The sequence below is a fragment of the Perca fluviatilis genome, chromosome 2 (assembly GCF_010015445.1).
Source record: "Perca fluviatilis chromosome 2, GENO_Pfluv_1.0, whole genome shotgun sequence".
Taxonomy (NCBI): domain Eukaryota; kingdom Metazoa; phylum Chordata; class Actinopteri; order Perciformes; family Percidae; genus Perca; species Perca fluviatilis.
Window position 1 is genome coordinate 43,769,699 of NC_053113.1, and position 20,089 is coordinate 43,789,787.

At 39.5% G+C, this 20,089-nt stretch overlaps 1 protein-coding gene across 3 annotated transcripts; it reads right to left on the reverse strand.

Annotated features, from left to right (window-relative positions):
• Window positions 1-367: 367 nt before the first annotated feature.
• Window positions 368-19,737, reverse strand: smco4 (single-pass membrane protein with coiled-coil domains 4). Of its 3 annotated transcripts, XM_039791613.1 has the most exons (3): window positions 19,568-19,737; window positions 16,148-16,262; window positions 368-1,953 (listed from the first exon to the last, which is right to left on the reverse strand). In XM_039791613.1, exons 2-3 carry the CDS (start codon window positions 16,193-16,195, stop codon window positions 1,723-1,725), a joined length of 279 nt encoding a protein of 92 aa, XP_039647547.1. In that variant the 5' UTR covers window positions 16,196-16,262; window positions 19,568-19,737; the 3' UTR covers window positions 368-1,722. The 3 variants fall into 3 exon arrangements, with proteins under 3 accessions (XP_039647547.1, XP_039647567.1, XP_039647556.1); XM_039791633.1 differs by lacking the exon at window positions 16,148-16,262; XM_039791622.1 differs by lacking the exon at window positions 16,148-16,262 and having other exon boundaries at window positions 368-1,949; window positions 19,568-19,733.
• Between the last annotated feature and the right edge of the window lie 352 nt (window positions 19,738-20,089).

Genomic DNA, 20,089 nt, shown 5'->3' on the forward strand with positions numbered 1-20,089 from the left:
GTATAAGCACCGGATTTCGGTACCCAACCCTGTCGAACCGTCTGGGAGCTTTGGAAAATAAAAAGCGCCATTCAGAATTGTGTTGCTGCTGTCTTTCTCCATCATGCCTGCAGCCTGCAGCAGCAGGGTGTGTTACGAGGAAGTATGGCAAAGGGTCAAAATAGTAGCCTTTTTGACCCTTTTAGGCACGACACAAAGCAGAGTAAAGTGAAAATAAATTAATAAATGGCGGCATGCAATTTAAAAAAATTAACGCGTTATGCTCGGCCCCTTAATCGCATCACAATTAACGCGTTAATGCTGACAGCCCTAAATACAATATATGTTGTGTGTATCAAAAACACATTTATGAGCCACACTGTTGAACTTCATTGCCATGAAACAACACTTTATTTTTGACTCAATCCCACATACACTGTCCTGCTGCCCCAATTACTATAATGTTTGAGTAAGTTAACATTTGTTAAAATCTACAGTGGGCACCTGTTTCAGAAGAAATTTAGTAAAATTAAACTATACTTTTGTTGTTTTTAAAGATTTACATCTTCAGTGTAAACCAATAGGTTTATAGCTGTACTCAACAGAAGTACAATAAAAGTACACAGTACAATACTTAGTAGTATCTAAGCACTACCTGTGTCATCCCACCCTGTCTATGAGTTAATATGCACATTTTTGAAGTCCCTGTGTTAAGATTCGAACACTTCTGACACCCAACCTCCACTGGACCAACTGAATCCCACATAAATGTGACTGAATAAGTTAAAGCAACAGATAGACACCATATTTTACCAGGACGGACTTACAAATAAAAATATAAGTAATCAGAACCAGACTAAAGCTCAGTGAATACATTTAAATACTACCTAGTCTTGTGTCCCAAGATCTCAGCAGTGCTGTGTCAACGCTGGAGTATGGTCTGGCTTCAATGCTTATCTATTAAGAATTCTAAAACACTAACCAAACTCAAAATTTTTAAATTTGTATTTTTTTATTTAACTGAAGTAATACCTGCAAATCTGTTAAGGCACCTTTTTACATCCACACAGATGTCATGAGTAACTCAAAGGTATGGTTGTCAATAACTTAATATAAACAAATTGGGTAACATTCACATTAAAGATGAAGAAATTTGTGTGTGTTTGAACATACTGGACTTAAGAGAACATATTTGACAATTACATTCAATAAGATACTCTAGAGCTGCATTTAGATGTTCAACAATGCAGGAGCAGACTGAATCCTTCTTTTCCTACATACTATTCATACAGATAGGCGTGGGTGCTGTCCAAAGAGTGGTACATGTCAGAGACCAGGCTCATGTTGCATTGACTTGAAATATTAAAAATAGCACCGAGTCAAAAGTTTAGACATTTTTTTAACACCTCTGGTCAAACTTGGCAAGCTGTGCATGAGTCCTTTGCTATGCATGATATTGCATAATTTTGTAAGACAACATGAATGCATGCGCTGCTCTAAAATGAACAGGATTAAATGGATGTTGAAGATGATGTTATCTGAAGGCACTAAGGAGCAATTGTTTCTCTGCTCAGTTTGATTTCTTCTTTCGGCAGCTTCAATCCTTCTTAGAGCAAAGAAACACACTTTGGGGATGGCTTTCAGACAGGTTGTCACATGATGGGGGTAATCCTTTGGGTATAGCCATTGTCAGTTTTCAAAGCCCGTTTAGGAGTTCATGTCTTCTTAGCAGAACTTGAATGTCTACTCTATAGCACCAGGCCTGGTGGCCACATAGACAAAGACAACGATGAGCAGCACCACTACAGCTAGTGTAGGCAGTACAATAGTGGCCACCTGCTGTCGGGCTTCCTGCATGGCCTGCTTACGTTCCTTCTTGTCCTTGGACGTTTCTTTTTTGGGTTTGCCTTTGAGCTGCCTCATGATATCTCCACGACTGCTGACTCTGTCTTTGCTGTGCTCACAGGAACCTGGCTGAGACAGAAACATACCGCAATGAGTCAACTTTCAAGTAAAGTTGTACACCCCTCAGCCTTTTTCCCCCAAACCCACACACTTCCCCCCTTTTTCCCAATATTTTTTTTTTTTTTTATATCTCCCCCTTAGTACTTTTTTCTGTCAGGTTTGTTCGTATAAGTGTTCTAAGTCAGATTTATTAATCTCTCTTAACTAAACAAACTTGTTAGAAATCGTTAGTTTCAGCCTGATGAATGTCACCTGGTAATGAGGAGGTTCGCATTTGTAAGAATATATATATATATATTATATATATATAGGGCTGGGCGATATGGCTGAAAACTGTATCACGATATAAGTGTTTCATATCGGTTGATATCGATAATTATTGATATTTTTTATGACCTATTTAAAATGTGGACCATGAGAAAAATATATTAAATTTATACATTTTTATTTTAAACTTAACCTTCCTCTGATTATAATCCCCTCAGTTATAAAAGCAGAAATGTCAACACAACCATGGAAACCACTCAAATAATTAAAATGTAAACATAAGTCTAAAATCACAGTGAAGAAAGAATAAGTAAGAATTGCTTAATAAGGTGTAATAAAATGGTGCAAAGTGTTAAATATAAACATAGAGAAACCTGAAACCTGAGAAGAACTATTTTCTGCAGGTTTAGTGCTAGGTTGGTAACCTGGCTTCTGGACAGTGCTCAGCACGTCTGCCTCCGTTATTTCTTTGTAGCGTTTAGTAAGGCGCTGATGCAGAGTACCTCTCCATGGCGGTCTGTAGCAGCTGCAGATGTTGTTGGACGTTGCTGGCGAATACGGCTTTGCTCCAAAGTGTGAGCGCGGCTAAGGTGGTAAAACAAGTTTGCGGTAGTGTTGGTGGGGACGACTGTCAGACTTATAAAATCCCCAAAACTGCCATACTGACTTTTCCTGTTTTATCAACAATTTCCTCGCTCGCTGCGGCACTCACTTTCCACTTATCGCTACACGCCGCCGGTTCTGTTATTGTAGAATGGTAGAATCCAACACGAGACAGCGATGTGGCGCAACCAAACTTGATACTGTTACATGATTGGCTTTTAGAGTGTCACTCCCTACGTTGCTAGGTTACCAGAGAGTGAGTGCCTTTGTTCATGCAACCAAACTTGCTTCGCAACTTCTGGTTTCTTCCGAAGAAGAAAAACAAGTTATCGAACGTTTTATCGAACGCATTTTCTATTGATATTGATTACGTGTCTATCGCGATACATATCGTTATCGTTTTATCGCCCAGCCCTATATATATATATATATATATATATATATATATATATATATAATATTATATATAATTATAATAATATAATTGTAAGAATAATCAATGAACCAAAATTGTCTTTTATTCACAAAAATTTAAAAGAAAAGAAGTAAAAGGAAGAATACTGTCTACAATACTCTCAGCACTGTCTGCAGCATATGTAGAAGATTGCATCACAGCTGAGTATACGATGGTGGCAACTGCGAAGTCAATTGGGGTCTCCATGGTAAGTTGCTAACTAGTTTGTGAAATACATACTGGAAAGTGAATAAACAATGATCCCATCATTTTCCCTTTTCAATAAACCGGCATGTACATGTACTTCCTGTACACACACACACAACTGTGCCAGCCACTGTAATATATCACTTTGACTCCAACACCATCATCATGTTTGCTGACAACTAGGGTTGAATACTGAATTCTGTACATTTTAGGGTACCGACCAAATTACATCGGTACTACAGAAGACCAATTCACGTTTAACCAATCTGTGCCGTTGTTGAAATTTCGGTACCCGAGAGCATGTAAGCGCAAGCTTTTCTGTGCTCTCCTCTGCATGTTTGACAGTGAGCAGAGCTCAGCTTCGACACAGAGCTGCAGTGCAGATGGAGCTTGTTCAAGTCAGTAAGTCATGGCAATGCCAAAAAAGCAGCCACGAGTGTGGTTACACTTTCCAAAACGCTAGCTGCAATATTAAGTGTAAGGCAACTTTATAATTCTATAGCACATTTCAGCAACAAGGCAATTGAAAATGCTTTACATAACAATAAAGGGCAATTAAAAAGGGGAAATTCTCATCACATTTTCACTCTTTAGGTAAAGGTTTTTTCACACATTATACGCAGGCCTAAAATACACACACCTGCTCAGGACCTATGCATGCACTAATAGAGATCTAGACTAATGGAGAGCCCATGGATGTGCGCCCCGAGCAGTTGGGGGTTTGGTGCCTTGTTCAAGGGCACCTCTCCAGCTACCAGTCCACACTCCATACTTTGGTCCGTACTGGGCCTTGAACCAGTGATCCTCTAGTTCCCAACCTAACTCCCTATGAACGAGCTACTGCCACCCCAAAATAGAATAAGATACAAAGAATAAAAGTTACAGTGCAGTGTAAGAAATTAATCATTTAATAGGCTGTAGGGACAGGTTTTGGAGGTAGGGAGGAGTTTTATTTTGTGTGGTATGTAAAATACAACTTTAAATGGTTGTATTTTGTATTTATTATATATGATATATATATAAGTTTTTCTTTTCAAAAACAACATGAGCTATATAAATAAGCTAGATACATAGTTACACGTAATATGCTCTTACCAGTGTATCGCAGTGTGTATTTTGTCTAGGGCTGCACGATTAATCTAATTGCAATCACGTCACTCTGTGCGATTTAAAAGTAAACAAAAAAGGTCTGCTGTGTGTGTGAGACACTCAGTGTGCACTGCAGTCTCCACTTTGTAACACCCTTCTTTTTACTGACAGTATTAACAGATGAAGTCCATGTCTTTAGAAGCTTGGTGTTTACTGTTCACTTTACATCGTCTTTGCTGTCTCTTTTCCCTCACGCTTTTCTCTTATGCAGCCGCTACGCTAAGAATTACGCTTCCCCACAAAAGATAACAGCGTCCGCGCGTGTAAATGGTTTCAGAGCATGCAGACAACAGAGGTCGTACAAAGTAGGGGTGACCCAGAATAGTCAAATATTCCCACACACGCAGTACCGTTCCCTCACTTGGGTGAGCGAGGTAGTAGGCTTGTAACAATTCAAAATTTTGCTGGACAATTAATTGTCTCAGAAATAATTGCGATTAACAATATAATTGTCTCTTTGTAGTGAAATAATAAATTTTTTATTAATAAATTTTTCAATCAAATTAAAGTTTAACTGAATCCCAGGATACATCTTTTGTTATATATCACTGTTGTGTAGTAGAGGTCGACCGATTCATCGGTTTTGACGATTAATCGGCACCGATAGCTGATTGGTGGAACTATTGTTATCAGCAAAAATCCATACCGATAGTTTTTTCTGGTTGCGTCCGTTGCTGGAGCAGCTGAGAAGCGTGCGCTGTCATTCATTACACATTAGGCGAGAGCTGAGAAGGGTCTGCTGGCATCATGCATTACAATAGCGGCCTCTAGAAGCAAAATAAAAACTATCACTGATGCCTTGTGTTGTTTATTTTCAATACGTTACTGTGCGCTGCACGGAGAGTACATGCTGTGCGGAGAAGGCTGACATCAGATGCGCGTTTAAAGCATCGACAGCAAAAAGGTAGGTATACAGTACATTTTGTCATATCATTATAAAGTTAATAATTTGTTGAATAGATGCTGCATTAGTAGAGAAAGAACAGCACAGTATGTTTGTTTGCTTTCAAGGCTGAGATGACACTAAACATTAGTAGTAGGCTAACTTACCTCAAGCGGTTAAAACACTGACAAAAATAAACGCAAGTCCAACCCAAATGGATCGTCCACGATCCCAAACGGCACCTCTGATTCATATTTAGATAATTTAATAACAGTTAAACGTAGAGACTTACTGATTGCTGCAGCTAAAAGCTAACGAATTAGCCGTCACGGGGGTGTCTTTGGTGTCTTTCTAGTCTTAACAGGTGATTTTCTATCCATCCTGGAACTTTTTTCGGGGTTGTTGAGCATTAAATCAAAACTGTTACATCCAAGATTTATCCACTTGATGTCCATAATTCATCACGTTTTCGGTCATTTCTGCCGCTAACTCCGTGCTACCGACAAGGGAATCTCCCATGATGCCTTTGTTTATGTTTTCAACCAATGGGAAGGCAGGTCCTTCACACATTACGCCTTATATGGGCATCCAAGCGAGAACAGAGAGTATATAGTGGGAAAGATAGATCCCTCCAGGTCAGAGATCGTTTGTTACCGTTCTAAACAGTTCTACAGAGAAGAATGGCGTCACTGTTTTGAGATTTGGCATACATTTGGGCCTTTTTTGAAGAAATGTAAATAGTTTGTCCTTTATATGAATTATAATGCTCATTATGTTTATTTTTGCACTGGATGACTCCAAATATGTAGGAGAACTGTTTTAGACAACACACATGCTTGTGTAGCATTGCTGTGGGTGTATCAATTCTAAATACTATCGGTCGATTATCGGTTATCGGCAAATACGGCTATCGGTATCGGTAAAATCCACTATCGGTCGACCTCTATTGTGTAGGGTTGGGTACCTTTCGCATGTGAACCAATACCACTACCGATACCAGTACCTGGAATTCGGTTCCGGTACTTTTTTTCGGTAATTTCCCTCTGTAATTACAAAAAAAAATATTTCAGTTGTAAAAATAATTCCAAACCTATTTACTTAGAACGTTATGTTATTTGTTTAGAATATTTTACACTGACAGAAATTAAACACAAACAAAATAAAACCCCTACCTCTCTCCTCCCAAAGCCGTCCCTACAACCTATTAAATTGAATAATTATTCTACTTTTATTCTTGTATTTGTATATTATTCTATTTTAGCCTGTTTTATTTTCATCATGACCATTTTTAATTGCTCTTTAATGTTTCATGTAAAGCATTTTGAATCGCCTTGTTGCTGAAAGGTGCCGTAGAAGTAAAGTTGCCTTGCCTTGCAACCTCAGCCTGTCAGTCAGTCCCCAGGGCTACGAAACCACCGTTGTGCCTGCTCTTGTCAGAGGAAGTGTAATGTCAACAGCACTGCGACCGCTTTCGTCTCGCCATTATTATCATATCACGGTGAAAGATGTCTCCGTGAAGTTTTTAAAAACTGTAACCACACTTGAAACCGCTTTATCGGCATCACCGTGACTCACTGTGACTTCAACAAAACTGCAGAGCCAAGGTAGTTTACTCCGTCCGCATCTCTGCACGCGCGTGTCGGACCTCTGCTCTCTGCCAACATGCAGAGAGGACAGATAAGCTTGCGCTTACTCTCAGGTACCAAAGTTTGTCACCGTTTGACTTTACGTGAACCAATACTCGGTAGTACCAACGTGATTCGGTCGGTACCGGTAAAAGTACCGGGTTCGTACCCAACCCTACTGTTGTGTGACCCAGATACGCAGGTTCATAGCCTACGAAGTAAACCCTGCCTCCCAATTATCATTTATATATAATAAAACATTGTATTTTTTGCTTAAATGAACAAAAAAATTAAAATAGAACATTAATTCCCACTATCACAGCTGCCGCTAGCATAGCTTTAGCTCAACAGTCCAACCAATAATCACTTATTACAATTTGGCACATCTAAACGAAATCAACAATAACCATCAACAGCCATACCCCTTAGGACTTTGCAAAAGTTAGCAAACAAGTTGTTCTGAACAGATTAGAAAAATAAAAGCACAAATCCCTGTGGAACTACGTTTGCATAATGCTAAAAAATGACGGCCATCTCCGCTATAGCGTCGTCATTTTCTGTAACGTACTAGCTAATTATCCAAAGCACCATAGAAGATTTAAACAAAACAGACGGACTAGCTAGCTAACTACATTACTTAACCCTTGTGTTGTCTTCGGGTCAAATTTGACTTATTACCCAAAAATAACATGGATCATTCCATACAACGCGCATCGCAAGTACAACAAAAATCTATACTTTCATTGAATTTTGTTCAATTATTTAGCATTTGAAAAGAAATACTGTAGAATTTTTTCTTGACTGAACGTTGGCATATGCCATTCTGTGATTATTGTTATTATCCTTCCTTAATATTAGTCTAAAAAATTCAGACTTTCAGCTTTTTAACTCAAGAATTAAGTATAATTTCCTCTAAATGAGGTTTATTGACCATGAATTCCAAAAATAAGTGTAAATCTAGTAATGAGTTTGTGTTAGTGGTAGGAAAAAGAAGCAATAAACGTCAAAAAAGTGCAAAAAACATTGAAAAAAACGCCAAAAGAGACAAAAACGTTGCACGAAAGCACACAAACCCCGAAAGCAAATGCAACAAAAAAACCACTGCATCCAGATTACACAACGGAAGTTCTCCAGGCCTCTAGAGGGAGCAGCTAAGTGGAACAGCCACACAGGGAGAGAGCTCTCTGCCTTTTTATTAGAGTCGGGTATGGCTGCATAGTAAAAAGAGAACTCCCGTCTCATGCCCTCCCGTCCATAGACTGGATGTTGAATTCATATTATTAATAAAATATTAGTAATATACAGTCTATGCTCCCATCTCATGCTCTCCCGGCTGGTGCCGTCCCGAGCTTCGACTTTTCAAAATAAAAGCTCACGTCTAGTCCACTCTTCGTACTTTGGTGTTTTGGATGTTTCTGAAATAAAAAGTATGGCAATCATGCTAATGAATACAATAATTTTTTCAGCAGATGTCTTACTTACAACACGATGGAGCAAGCAAAGCAGTTTTGTTTTTATGTGCGGGCGGGATTTATTCAGTTTGATAAATCCCACGTTAAACTGGCTGGTTTAGTAAACAGGGAGGGACTATAAATCCTGTCTTTTGTATTTCAAGAGTGAATTGCTGCACAATATGAATACAGATTGATCACTTATTTTGTTGTATAATCACAATATTAAACTTGAGGAGGCCTGCACTACAGTGATGCAGTTTTAAATGTTTTATTACCACGAGTTTACAGACGTCTCTGCTGATTGAGTATCACCTGTGACCTGAGCCGAGACACACCCACCAAACGAGAGAAAACATATCTCAAACATAGACTTAAAGTGCCCATATTATGAAAAAATCACTTTTTCTAGGATTTGGGGTGTTCTTTTGTGTCTCTGGTGAAACAGGCTTTCTTTTACTGTCTCTAGAGTTAGCTAGCTGACATGCTCTACATCTGAGCTACTGAGCATGTGCGAGTGCAATCAAAGATAGTACAGAAGAAGAAGATGAAAAGAGGTCTCACTCTGTAGCTAAAACAGAAACCAGGTGAAAAGAGCATCTGCAGCAGTGAGAGAGAGCTGTGCAGTACAACAAAAATATGGTGTTTTTTGAAAATTAAACCATGTAAACCTATTCTGGTACAATCTTAAAATACAGTTATGAACCTGAAAATGAGCATAATATGGGCGCTTTAATATTTACAGTCTATAATCTCACTGTTGCACACCGTTCTGAGATTGAACGTCTCTCTCTCTCTCTCTCTCTCTCTCTCCGTCCATCACTCGCATCTCTGTGGTCACACCAGCTGCCGCTAAAATTGTTTATCTGTGTTTTTTGCCTGGCAGAGCTGCCAGGCAAAAAACACCATTGAGTGCTAAAATTGGAGACAGACGCCGGCAGAGCAGAGCGAAGTCTCGTGACCAAAGCAGACGTAGTAACCTCGCGAAACAATGTCCGATCATTATAATGAAATAAGATGGTATGCACTAGTCCAGAACATAGTACCTTCTTCCTGTTTACTTTCTTGCTCCCGCCCCTAGAAACATCCGACCAATAAGAGTAGACGATCTTGTGTGATTTGTAATGACGCATTTTGGTATGCTTGGATTTTTCCTGGGGCCCGTTTCAGGAAGGAGGTTTAAGAAACTCTGAGTCTAACCCTGAACTTTTGAGTTGATTTACCCTGAGATGGGAAACTCTGAGTTTTCGGTTCCAGAACAGCTGATTTGAGTTGGTTCAATTGACTCAGAGTTAAGCGCGTGCACCACCACTATAAAAAGGCAGCATGAATGGCCCTATAATACTACGATTCACCATGGTAACAACCACAAACAAATTGTTCGGCGGAAATACTCATCGACACATCGCAGCGCACATCGAGTTTGAACATGTATTTTGTTAAAAACGCAACACAACAGCTGCTGCAAAAGAGAGAGAATTTGCGTGGGAGAAAATTGCTGCTAAAGTAAATGCGTAAGTTCCAATATAGTGTATTAATATCATATTTAATCGTAAGTATAATATTAAATGGTGAAATGGTATTGAACCTATAATATATTCAATTTAGGTGCAATCCTGCGGGCGAAAAGGACTAGGCCTACTAATCCCATTCTGAGGCTGCAGCACCATCATTAACAGAATTATAATTCATAATCTTTTATTTCAAAGGGTTTACATCATTCACCTGCAATACTGTGGAACTCCTTTTTAATGGCTGTTACTGGTTTGTGTCCAGGGAACACTAAAAAAACTTTTAAAACACGTTTCAGAGTGAGTCACACTCTTCTTACGGCACTTTGAAACAGTGGCTTTACTAATATGCTCCGCATCACCAATGTTGTAAAGAAAACTGCCGTTTGCAAAGAAATGCAATGCGACACAAATAATCTGCTGGGATGTAGAGCATGTCCACGATGGGTGACGTTAGTGATACAGTGTTTCCTTTAGGATTTTTTTTAGTAGTGGGGGCAGGTCTGTCCGAACAACAAACCCCCCTCCTGTTCGTTTAATAGTCGACTCAGAAGAAAGCGAACATTTTGACAATAAACTACACCAACACAACAGTATGTGGAGTTAAATTGGACGGGCCCAATAACCTTTGAATAGTTCTAACTGTTGTTAAATTGCAATGTGAGCGGTAGCCAACAGGGGGTGAATTGACCTCTCGCCGGCCCCTCCCCCAAAACGGCCATTGTCCAATTACCAGAGATGGGAGTAAGTCACACATGGGCAAGTCGCAAGCAAGTCTCAAGTCTTAACCTTCAAGTCTCAAGCAAGTCCAAGTCATTTTTTGTGACAATCAAGCAAGTCAAGTCAAGTCATAGCTTTGGTCAAGCAAGTCACAAGTCAAGTCATACAAAAGTTTCCATTTTTAAACGAGCTAAAGACAGTGATTATGAACTGCTGGAGTTTTATTTGCATTTTTTACTCAAAAGACATTGCGTCCACATACATTGAAGAGTTTAAATTAACACAGATAATAAAAATCACAGCCTAAAACTGATATTAGGCCAACAATAAATCAACATTGTTCAATATGCCTCAAACATGACATTAAATCATGAAATTCCTTCAAACAATTAAAGTATAATGGTTCCTAAGTCAAATAATATTCTTCAAACATGGCTCACTTTTATGAGACAGAAACACATCCTTTAACCTTTCCTTCTCTTAAAGAACAAAACATATTCTTTAGGAGTAGCTGAATCCCACCACCTTTGCTTATCACATGGAATGGAAAGTATATGGTGATATTTGACAGTGTATTTGTGAGTGAATGTGTGCGTGTTGCGTGTGTGTGAGTGCAGTGTGTTGTATGTGTGCCTAGCTTTAATTATTCACATACTTACGTCTGCATGTGTGTGTGTTTATGAGAGAGAGAGAGAGAGAGAGAGAGCGCAGTTTGTGTTGTGTGTGTATGTGTGCCTAGTTTTATTCGCTCAACAAAGAGGGGAGGGTGTGCTTATTCATGGCCAAAAACTGAAGGGACTTCTGTCCATCACAAACGTCCAAATAGTTGTTCAGCTGAATACGGGGACTGGAACCCGAATCTCTCCCGATTTTAAGTGTCTGATGAAATTCGGAAAATAAGTAGCCTATTGCAGACCTTGCAAACTGCCATATGTTTTCTCTTTGCCTGGTCAGATGTGTAATCCTTATAGCCAAACTTTATTATTTTCTGTGCAGAGGGATAGGCGCCGATTTATGTTTTCCTCCGTGGGTGCTCACACGCGCACACCCTTTACAAAAAAAGTGTTTGCATTTCAGAACCTTACGGACAGCGGCCGACACGAACACACACGCCATAATAAAGCCAGGACAGCGCCACTTCTCACAAATACAGATAGGATTGGAGATGAAAAGTTTAACTGGCACGTAACCGCGATCAGCTTCGTGGGAAATTAAGAATCAATGCCACCGGCATAACCAATCACACTATGACAGACGCTCCACAACTGCAGTGTTTAATTTTAGATTAACGTAAAAATGAACTGGCAGTCTGGCACTCGTGGGCGGTCAGTATTTTCCGTGGGTGCTCCGGAGCTCGAGCACCCACGGTATCGGCGCCCATGACAGGGATCCATGACGTTAAGTTAGCCTACTAGCCATAGCCAGTGTTGTTTACTGACGGTCTGCCGCCGCGCGCCGCGTCATCATATCAACGGTTCCTGCGCATGCAATAGCACTAAAATCGTAAAATTAACTCCTCCTCAATATCAGAAGGGAAAAATATATTTATTAAACAGAAAATCAAGTCATTTCAAGTCATTTGACTCAAGTCTAAGTCAAGTCTCAAGTCATGAATATCAAGTCAAAGTCAAGTCAAGTCTTTTATGAATGTTAATCAAGCAAGTCTCAAGTCCTAAAATTTGCGACTCGAGTCTAACTCGAGTCAAGTCATGTGACTCGAGTCCCCCATGTCTGCCAATCACACATCATAGCAACCGTTACTATGTGAGCAGGTCCGACAAACAAGCAAGATGGTGAAGCGGTGCGCCCACGGCGTTTGTAAATCAGACACTAGATACCCCGAGAGATTGTCTGGAGGATTCATTTGCACTAACGTGTTTACTATTTGGCAGCCTGAAAACTGGTATTAAAGGCTGTAGAAAGAATGCGAAATGAAAAGAGATCATGCGGTCAACAGTGTTGCCGTAGTAAATCGGAATCCAGCTGAAGTTTATAGCCTACATCCTTGACACATGTATTCTATAGTCCTAATAGTAATATACAGGCTTATATTGCAATCTCTTAGGCCTACATGTAGGTGTACTTATATTTAAATAAACACACAGTAGCTGAATTTATGCAGTGTCTTTTATTTTACTCGTTTTTTTCATGAGTCAGAATGAGGCAACAGCTGCGGGAGAGTGCGTGTCCTCCGCCCCCCCCGTGCTGGACCCGGTCTCCTGACAGCAGAGGGGCTGGAAAAACAAGCCGAAATAACTCGGTCAATGGTACAAATAAATCGTTCACGTTCAAGAGAAAACGTTTCATAAATAAGGGCCAACGTGAGCGGTGCCTACAATGGATAAAACCGTGTGGACAAATGTGTTGAACATTACGAAGCATAAATACGTCTGCTCAAAGGTAAGGCTAACAGCTAACTAGTTACCGTGTTGTCTAGATCTACTAACTAGAGGCAAGAACACAAATTGGACCAAAGTTAACCTACTCTCTAAGCTAAGTTTAACGAGCCCTTTAGCTTTAGCCAACATTAGTTAACATGTTAGCTAATGCTAGCTACATTAGCTGCTGTTGTGTTGGGTCTTTGAGCTCCCCAACTTTATTTTTCGTCAGTTTACAACAAAGTCGAACATTTGAATATATCCCTCCACTGCATACTGTAACCCCTTTTGCCTCGATCTGGAGGATATCGCGGAGGTATTGCTCCAAAAAAGGTCACTGACACGCACGGGTATACCTCCTCCCGTCATGGCAATCTGTCGCGCTGGTCGTGTTTGACCATTTGTTTGTCGGATGTAGCAACAGTAACTAAGGGGGGCGGGGCTTGGCGAAAGGCTAATTATGTCGGCATGATCATTTAAAAGGCAACTGCGACTAAATTTTTTGGACAGCTCTATTTCTGATACCGTGGTGGCAGAAATTTTGCCATGGTGGGCCGCCACTACAAAATCAACATAGAGGAAACACTGGATAGGAGGACGGATAAGGTTATGTAGGCTACATAACTGATAGACTAGGAAGAAAAACGATACCACTCAAATAGGTAGACTAGTATCTGGAAATGAAGATGTATCTATAGTCGGGGCCTCAATATCATCTCCCAACGTACGTTTAACTCCCTGTGAAGTAATACAGCTTCTTCATCAACGGGATTGTCGACAAAAGGAAATGCCATGTTATGAGAAAAAAAAAAACATTTTATAGTTTGCCTAACATGGTTAATAAACCAACAGTTTTTTTTTTATTCATGCAGAAAACAAACTGCGCTAAAATGCGCCTGATACAGACTGAATGAATGAATGAGGAAATGAAAGAGGAGGAGAGTGAGAGAAACTCGAGGTTTATTGAAGAAAACCTGCTCCCGACCAGGCTCAGTTACCATAGTAACTTAAGCTTAAGCTACCTCCCTTTCTGAAAAGGAAAACCCAGAGTTCCCCTCATCTCAGGGTTAACAAACTCAGAGTTTTCACTAAACCTGCTTTCTGAAACGGACCCCAGGTGTAAAACCAAACCAAACCAAAGGCAAATTGTTCCAAGTTTACAAACTCACCAACTGATTCGGACCAAAGCAAATGAACTACAGGTGTGAAAACTAGGGATGCACCGATCCGACTTTTTCAGTCTTGATACCGATGCCAGGGCTTTGTGTATCTGTCGATACCCGATACCGATCCGATACCGTTGCTGAATTAATAATAAACTGTATACCTTCCACCTTATACCTTCCTTCCACCATGTGGAAGAGACTAAAGGCACAATACTTTCCTAACTAAGACAAAATAACATAGATGTAATGTATTGAATTCTTATTTATTTGTTATTTAAAAACAATTGTGCATTCAAATCAAAAATATAATGTAATCAAACTTCTTAAAATAAATTTAAATAAATAACAATAATGGGCCACCTTTATATAGGTTTATAATGGCTTATTCTACTGTCAGGAGTACATAGAATATCACAAAAACATGTTAATGTCATCATGTTTACTAAAAGCTTTGATTACTAAAGGGTTTGGCTCCACGACATTATACAATAACTTTATATGAAGGAGAATCCATGAAACAGTTACAGAAGCTAAACTATTAAACAACTTTAACATTGTTTCCCTTTCAAAACAAAATTGTTGTAAGCTAGTTGTATAAACACTACCTTGGCCACCGGTAAGTTAGGTTGTAGTCTGGTTGTAGTGTGGCGACTGAATGTAGCTCCGCTGTCAGCCTCCTTCGCTGTTTGAATAATGTTAGTAGGTTGGCGGACGTATTTCAGCGAGGCAAGACATCTTAAATCCAGTGTTTTAATCATTGCTCTGAACCCGTCTTTCTCAATGGTAGGTGGACTGCGTTCATAACGTTGCTCTGCTACATGCTTGAAGTGACAGGTCTTTAACGTTAGCACAGTATCGTTAGTATGGCCGAGTAACGTTAGAGCAACGGGCAACAACAGTTGCTAAATTATGTCCGTTTTTTAGAAACAAAAAACTTCGGAACAACAGACGGCTCCTCTCTTGAGCACACGTTGTTCTGGTGTATCGCCGGTCTTTCTTCATCTATTCTTCATTCTATTCTAGCTAACTTTCTTCTCGGTTCTTGAATGTGCAGTAGCGACCGGAGCCTCTCCCAGCTTAACAGACTGTTATGCTACCTGGCTAGCTAGGCTAGCAGCTATAATGTTACCCAGCATGCCGTTGGGCGGTGTAGCTACATTTTTAAATGTAAAATGATTAGTGTTAGAAACTGTTTAAGTCACAAATTGTTATATGCTATGGTGTTTTATCCATTTAAAGAAATGTAAATTTTTTTTTTTTTAAATAAACCATAAAATGGCACTTTCTGGAGAGTTTTGTGCAAAGAAATGGAGAAATCGAGTCTTACATGATATGTGCAAAACTGCAAACTTTGCATTGTTGTAGTATCAAAAGGTATTAGGGCATTTAGCATTTACGTTAATGTTAATCAGTCATCACTTGATTATACATTGTATTACCTTGTTATGATATAAGAAGTGACCCATACAATGTGCCAAACATAATGTGCCACATGAAGAGACAGTGCATCATATGACAGTAGCAACAGCTGAGAAGATTTGGGTCTGTGGTGACCAGGTCCACCTCACACAAACTTCCTTCTCCCATTCTCTCTTTACTACTACTCCTACTACTACAACACACACACACACACACACACACACTAGTGGTTCTCAGTGTAGGCACCAGGGACCCAAAGTTTAACATTGGTCTACCAAAGGGATCTACTAGGACCACTGACATTCTAAAGAATGAAAACCACTGATTTACATACATTCTAATCCTTTAAAACTAAATAAATAGAAATAACCATTTTTTTGGACACCAGGGGGACTGGTGGCCAAAGACCAAATCTCATTAGATTAGGCAGTGAGGGAAATTCATTCTTCAATCAAGGTCTTTCCCCACCAGGTCCAGAAAATATACTGAAAAATACCAACAGCAAGACAAAAGACATTTAGAGATGCACAGAGGTTAGAGATGCACAATAGTTAGCCAAAGTTTCCCAGTATCCCCCCCCCAGTGAGCTTTTGTGAGGAGACATAAACACTGGATTTTTATGTACCTATTTCTACCCTTTTTTACATCAATTTATGCTGGAAACAATTCAAAATATAGAAAAATAAGGCCCTCAGGCATTCTGTATTACTTTCAACTATTCTCTACTCTAGTAGATCAACTTTTTCTAATTTAACATCATCTCTCTGAGTCAACAATTTACTCTTCCCTCCTCTTTTGCGTCTTTTGTTGGGGAAGTAAATCTCTTTAAATGTGCATGTGGCACTAATTCATGTAAATCATACATTCATTCATTTTAATTAATTTATAAACCCCTGGACTTCAATAGCTCAGATGTGTTACATCAGATTTCTGCTCATGTTTACAACTTTCAATTCAATTAATTTTTTTATTTACTTTGTGCACATTCAAAATATAACTCCTCCCATCTGTGTTCTCCGAGATTTGGAGAGTTGTAATATAGTCTGCTGTGCATGTTATTGCTTCGCTGTTATGGTAGTATCTCATTCAGACCGTCTGACGATTTGTCACCCAGCAACTGATATTGGAAGTTAATGTCATGATAACGTTTTTTTGTTTTTGTATTTACAGTTTACTAGACTAACGTTAAATTACATGAAAGGTTATTTGTCTTGTCAACAGTATTTGCCATTTGTGTGGCACCAGTCAGTCGCAGCTTAAAATATACCGTAATATTAGTATTTGTATGGGTTGGAACTAGGGCTGCAGCTATCGATTCTTTTTGTAATCGATTAATCTAATTTTTTGCGTTTTTAAACAACCCAAACTAGGGAAAAAAAAGCAATATTTTCGGAAAAAGCAACATTTGTATTGCCTACATTGCTTACAATATCATCTCTCAAAAAACTAAACATATTAAGTGCATTTAAGTGACATATTACATTGTTTTTAAATATTTTTTTTTCAAATGATAACCTCAAACTAAGGCATAAATTAAACATACATAAACATTACATTAAGTTGTGCAACTTAACTTTCAGAACTACAAGTTTCAACTTGAGACTGATCTGTATATACAGTAGGCCTATATGTAAGTATTAGTTATACTCAACCTATTTTCATTTATATATTTGATTATAATGTCACACAGCTCTGTTACACTTATGCTATTAGATTGTTGATCAGCTGTTTTTCCGTAGAGAGAGAGAGAGAGAGAGAGCGAGAGAGAGAGAGATGCGCAACAATCAGCTGTTTTTCCGAAGAGATAGTCAACGCGTCGGCTCATCAGATCTTGGTCACCATTAGGCACTACGTATTTTCTTGTCTTTGTTTTGGTACTTGTTGTGTTTGGTGTAGTTTCATCGTCCATACGGCTCTGTGATTTACTTTAGTCGGTCCTCTTCGTGGAATGGATGATTAAGTTAGACGTCGTACTATTATTGTGGTAAGCTAGTTTGATTTTGCAGCAGACACACTGTACAGAGTTTTAGTTTTAATTACGTTTGAACTGATTCCAAACTTTGGACACTTTCTGTCGTTTTTTCCAGCCGATCTCTTCTCTTATCCCCTCGCTATTTACGCTCTAGCATGTGTCACCAGCAGAAGACTTAGCAGCGTCTGTGCGACAGTAATAATGCTCCGTGCGGAAACACCGTCCGTCAGCGATACAACGTTGGTAACATTGATTTAACGAAGCTTCGAGGCAGTCATTTTGCATCGAGGATTTTTTGTAATCGAATTATTCGAGTTATTCGAGGAATCGTTTCAGCCCTAGTTGGAACTACAAATTTAACAGTAAACGTTAACTGAAGTTGCTACACTTACCAGCCGCGCTGCTCACCTCTATTTTACAGAGAGAGTGGACACAAAGCGACGGACGGGTCTGTAATACTCAAAGCATACCTGAAGCCGGGGAAATGCGCCTGGGATTGCTCGTGAAGAAATGTTCTCACATTTGCGACATTTCAAAAATTCCAGACAGGGAACCCCCTCTCCTTCTCTGAAAGCATAACTAGTCAATCACGAGCGGCTCAAAAGGTAGATCTATAGATAAACTCAACTTTCAGGCATTTGACCGACCGGGTTGCAAAAATGTTTTCCCACTATGGCCACGCCAAGACCCGCCCTTCAATAGCATTCACACACTACTAATGGCCAGGCATCCATGCTGGTCCTATCCCCTGACCAATCAGCTATACTAACCTTAACCACTCAAGGTGAAATGCCTAACCCCAACCAATCAAGCTGTTTTGTAGGGCAGGTCTTGGCGTGGCCATAGTGGGATTCGTAATTTTGCGACCGGGTTGACACTTCGGCGTGAGAAATCGGGGGTGTGGCGTGTGAAACCAATCAAATGTGTGTGTCACGGCCAATGCGTGAGTTGGCAGCTCTGTTACTACCATGAGTGAGAAGGGTACGCAGTTAACACGGGTGCTGCGATGGAGAAAAAAAAAAACTGGATCGCTGGAGATCTGTTATTTTTTCCAGGCCAATATACGATCCTAATATCGTGAAAACGCCCTTAGACACAAAAACATGGGGAAATAGGGCCCAGTCTGAAAAATACCTTAGTTACCCTTTAAAAATGTAAAGCACTAACGTTACACCATGCTCTGTACGGTGTATTCGCAGTTAATGTTTACTGTTAAATTTGTAGTTCCAACCCATACAAATACTAATATTACGGTATATTTTAAGCTGCTACTGACTGGTGCCACACAAATGGCAAATACTGTTGACAAGACAAATAACCTTTCATGTAATTTAACGTTAGTCTAGTAAACTGTAAATACAAAAACAAAAAAACGGTATCATGACATTAACTTCCAATATCAGTTGCTGGGTGACAAATCGTTGCTGAAAAGTAACTTTAACGTTACCGCGGCGGTAGCAGCAGCAGTCAAGCTAATAACACACGCTATAACATGCTCCCTACACAAATTAGGTAACTTAGTGACTTTGCCAGTGACTACGTTAAGTAATGTTACAGAGTTAACCTAGCTAGCTAGCTAATTTTGTTTAAACTTTTACTGTTAGGTTAATCAGTTAGCTAGTCACATGGATACACATTTTTGTCATGCGTAACGTTATAATACTGCTGTTGAGGGACAGTACGGTCCTGTATCCGGTGGCTCCTAATGCTAGTTAGCATGTACTAATTTTAGGAAATGTAAGCTAGTTAAGTTACAACACTGAAAAAATACTGCGGACCATTCAATAAATCTGTCATTGAGAGTTAACGTTATCTTACGGGCAGAGTCCAAGTTGTCAACAGTTCCACGCTGAGAAATTTGATTTGGCTCGCTCTTCCAGTGTTTCTCCCAGACGTCAGGTTTGTTACAGGATAAAGTACAGTAAGTTAAAAACCTGCTGTTCCTCACAGAGCTCGACGTGGCAGTCAGTGGAAAGGCTTATACCGCTTTCAAGTTTACTAGCATGAAAACAAACACTTCCGGCTATGCCCTCCAAAATAAAACCCTGCATGCTGTGTAATAATAATCATCTTCATCACCATCTTTGTTTGTAGAACACTTTTCTTAACCCAGGTCGCATGGCAACTAATTAAAATCAACATTATCCAAATGAAGTGAAGAACTTATAGGTAACAAAATATATTCACTGGACAGGACCAGAAAACAATGAGAAAAAGTAATTACACAGTCATACCTTACCATAAAATAAATAAGGGTGAGGCTATTTGCACCCCTGGTACAATTAGCAGTGTATGCTATTCGTACCCTGGTGCAATTAGAAGTGCTATTCGTACCCTGGT

Bases quoted from the DNA above. Each gene is read 5' to 3' on its own strand.
- smco4 (XM_039791613.1), bottom strand. From the start codon at position 16,195: ATGAGATTTGGTCTTTGGCCACCAGTCCCCCTGGTGTCCAAAAAAATG. The intron at 1,954-16,147 runs GTTATTTCTATT...TTTCTGTCTCAG, and splicing joins CCCTGGTGTCCAAAAAAATG to CCAGGTTCCTGTGAGCACAG.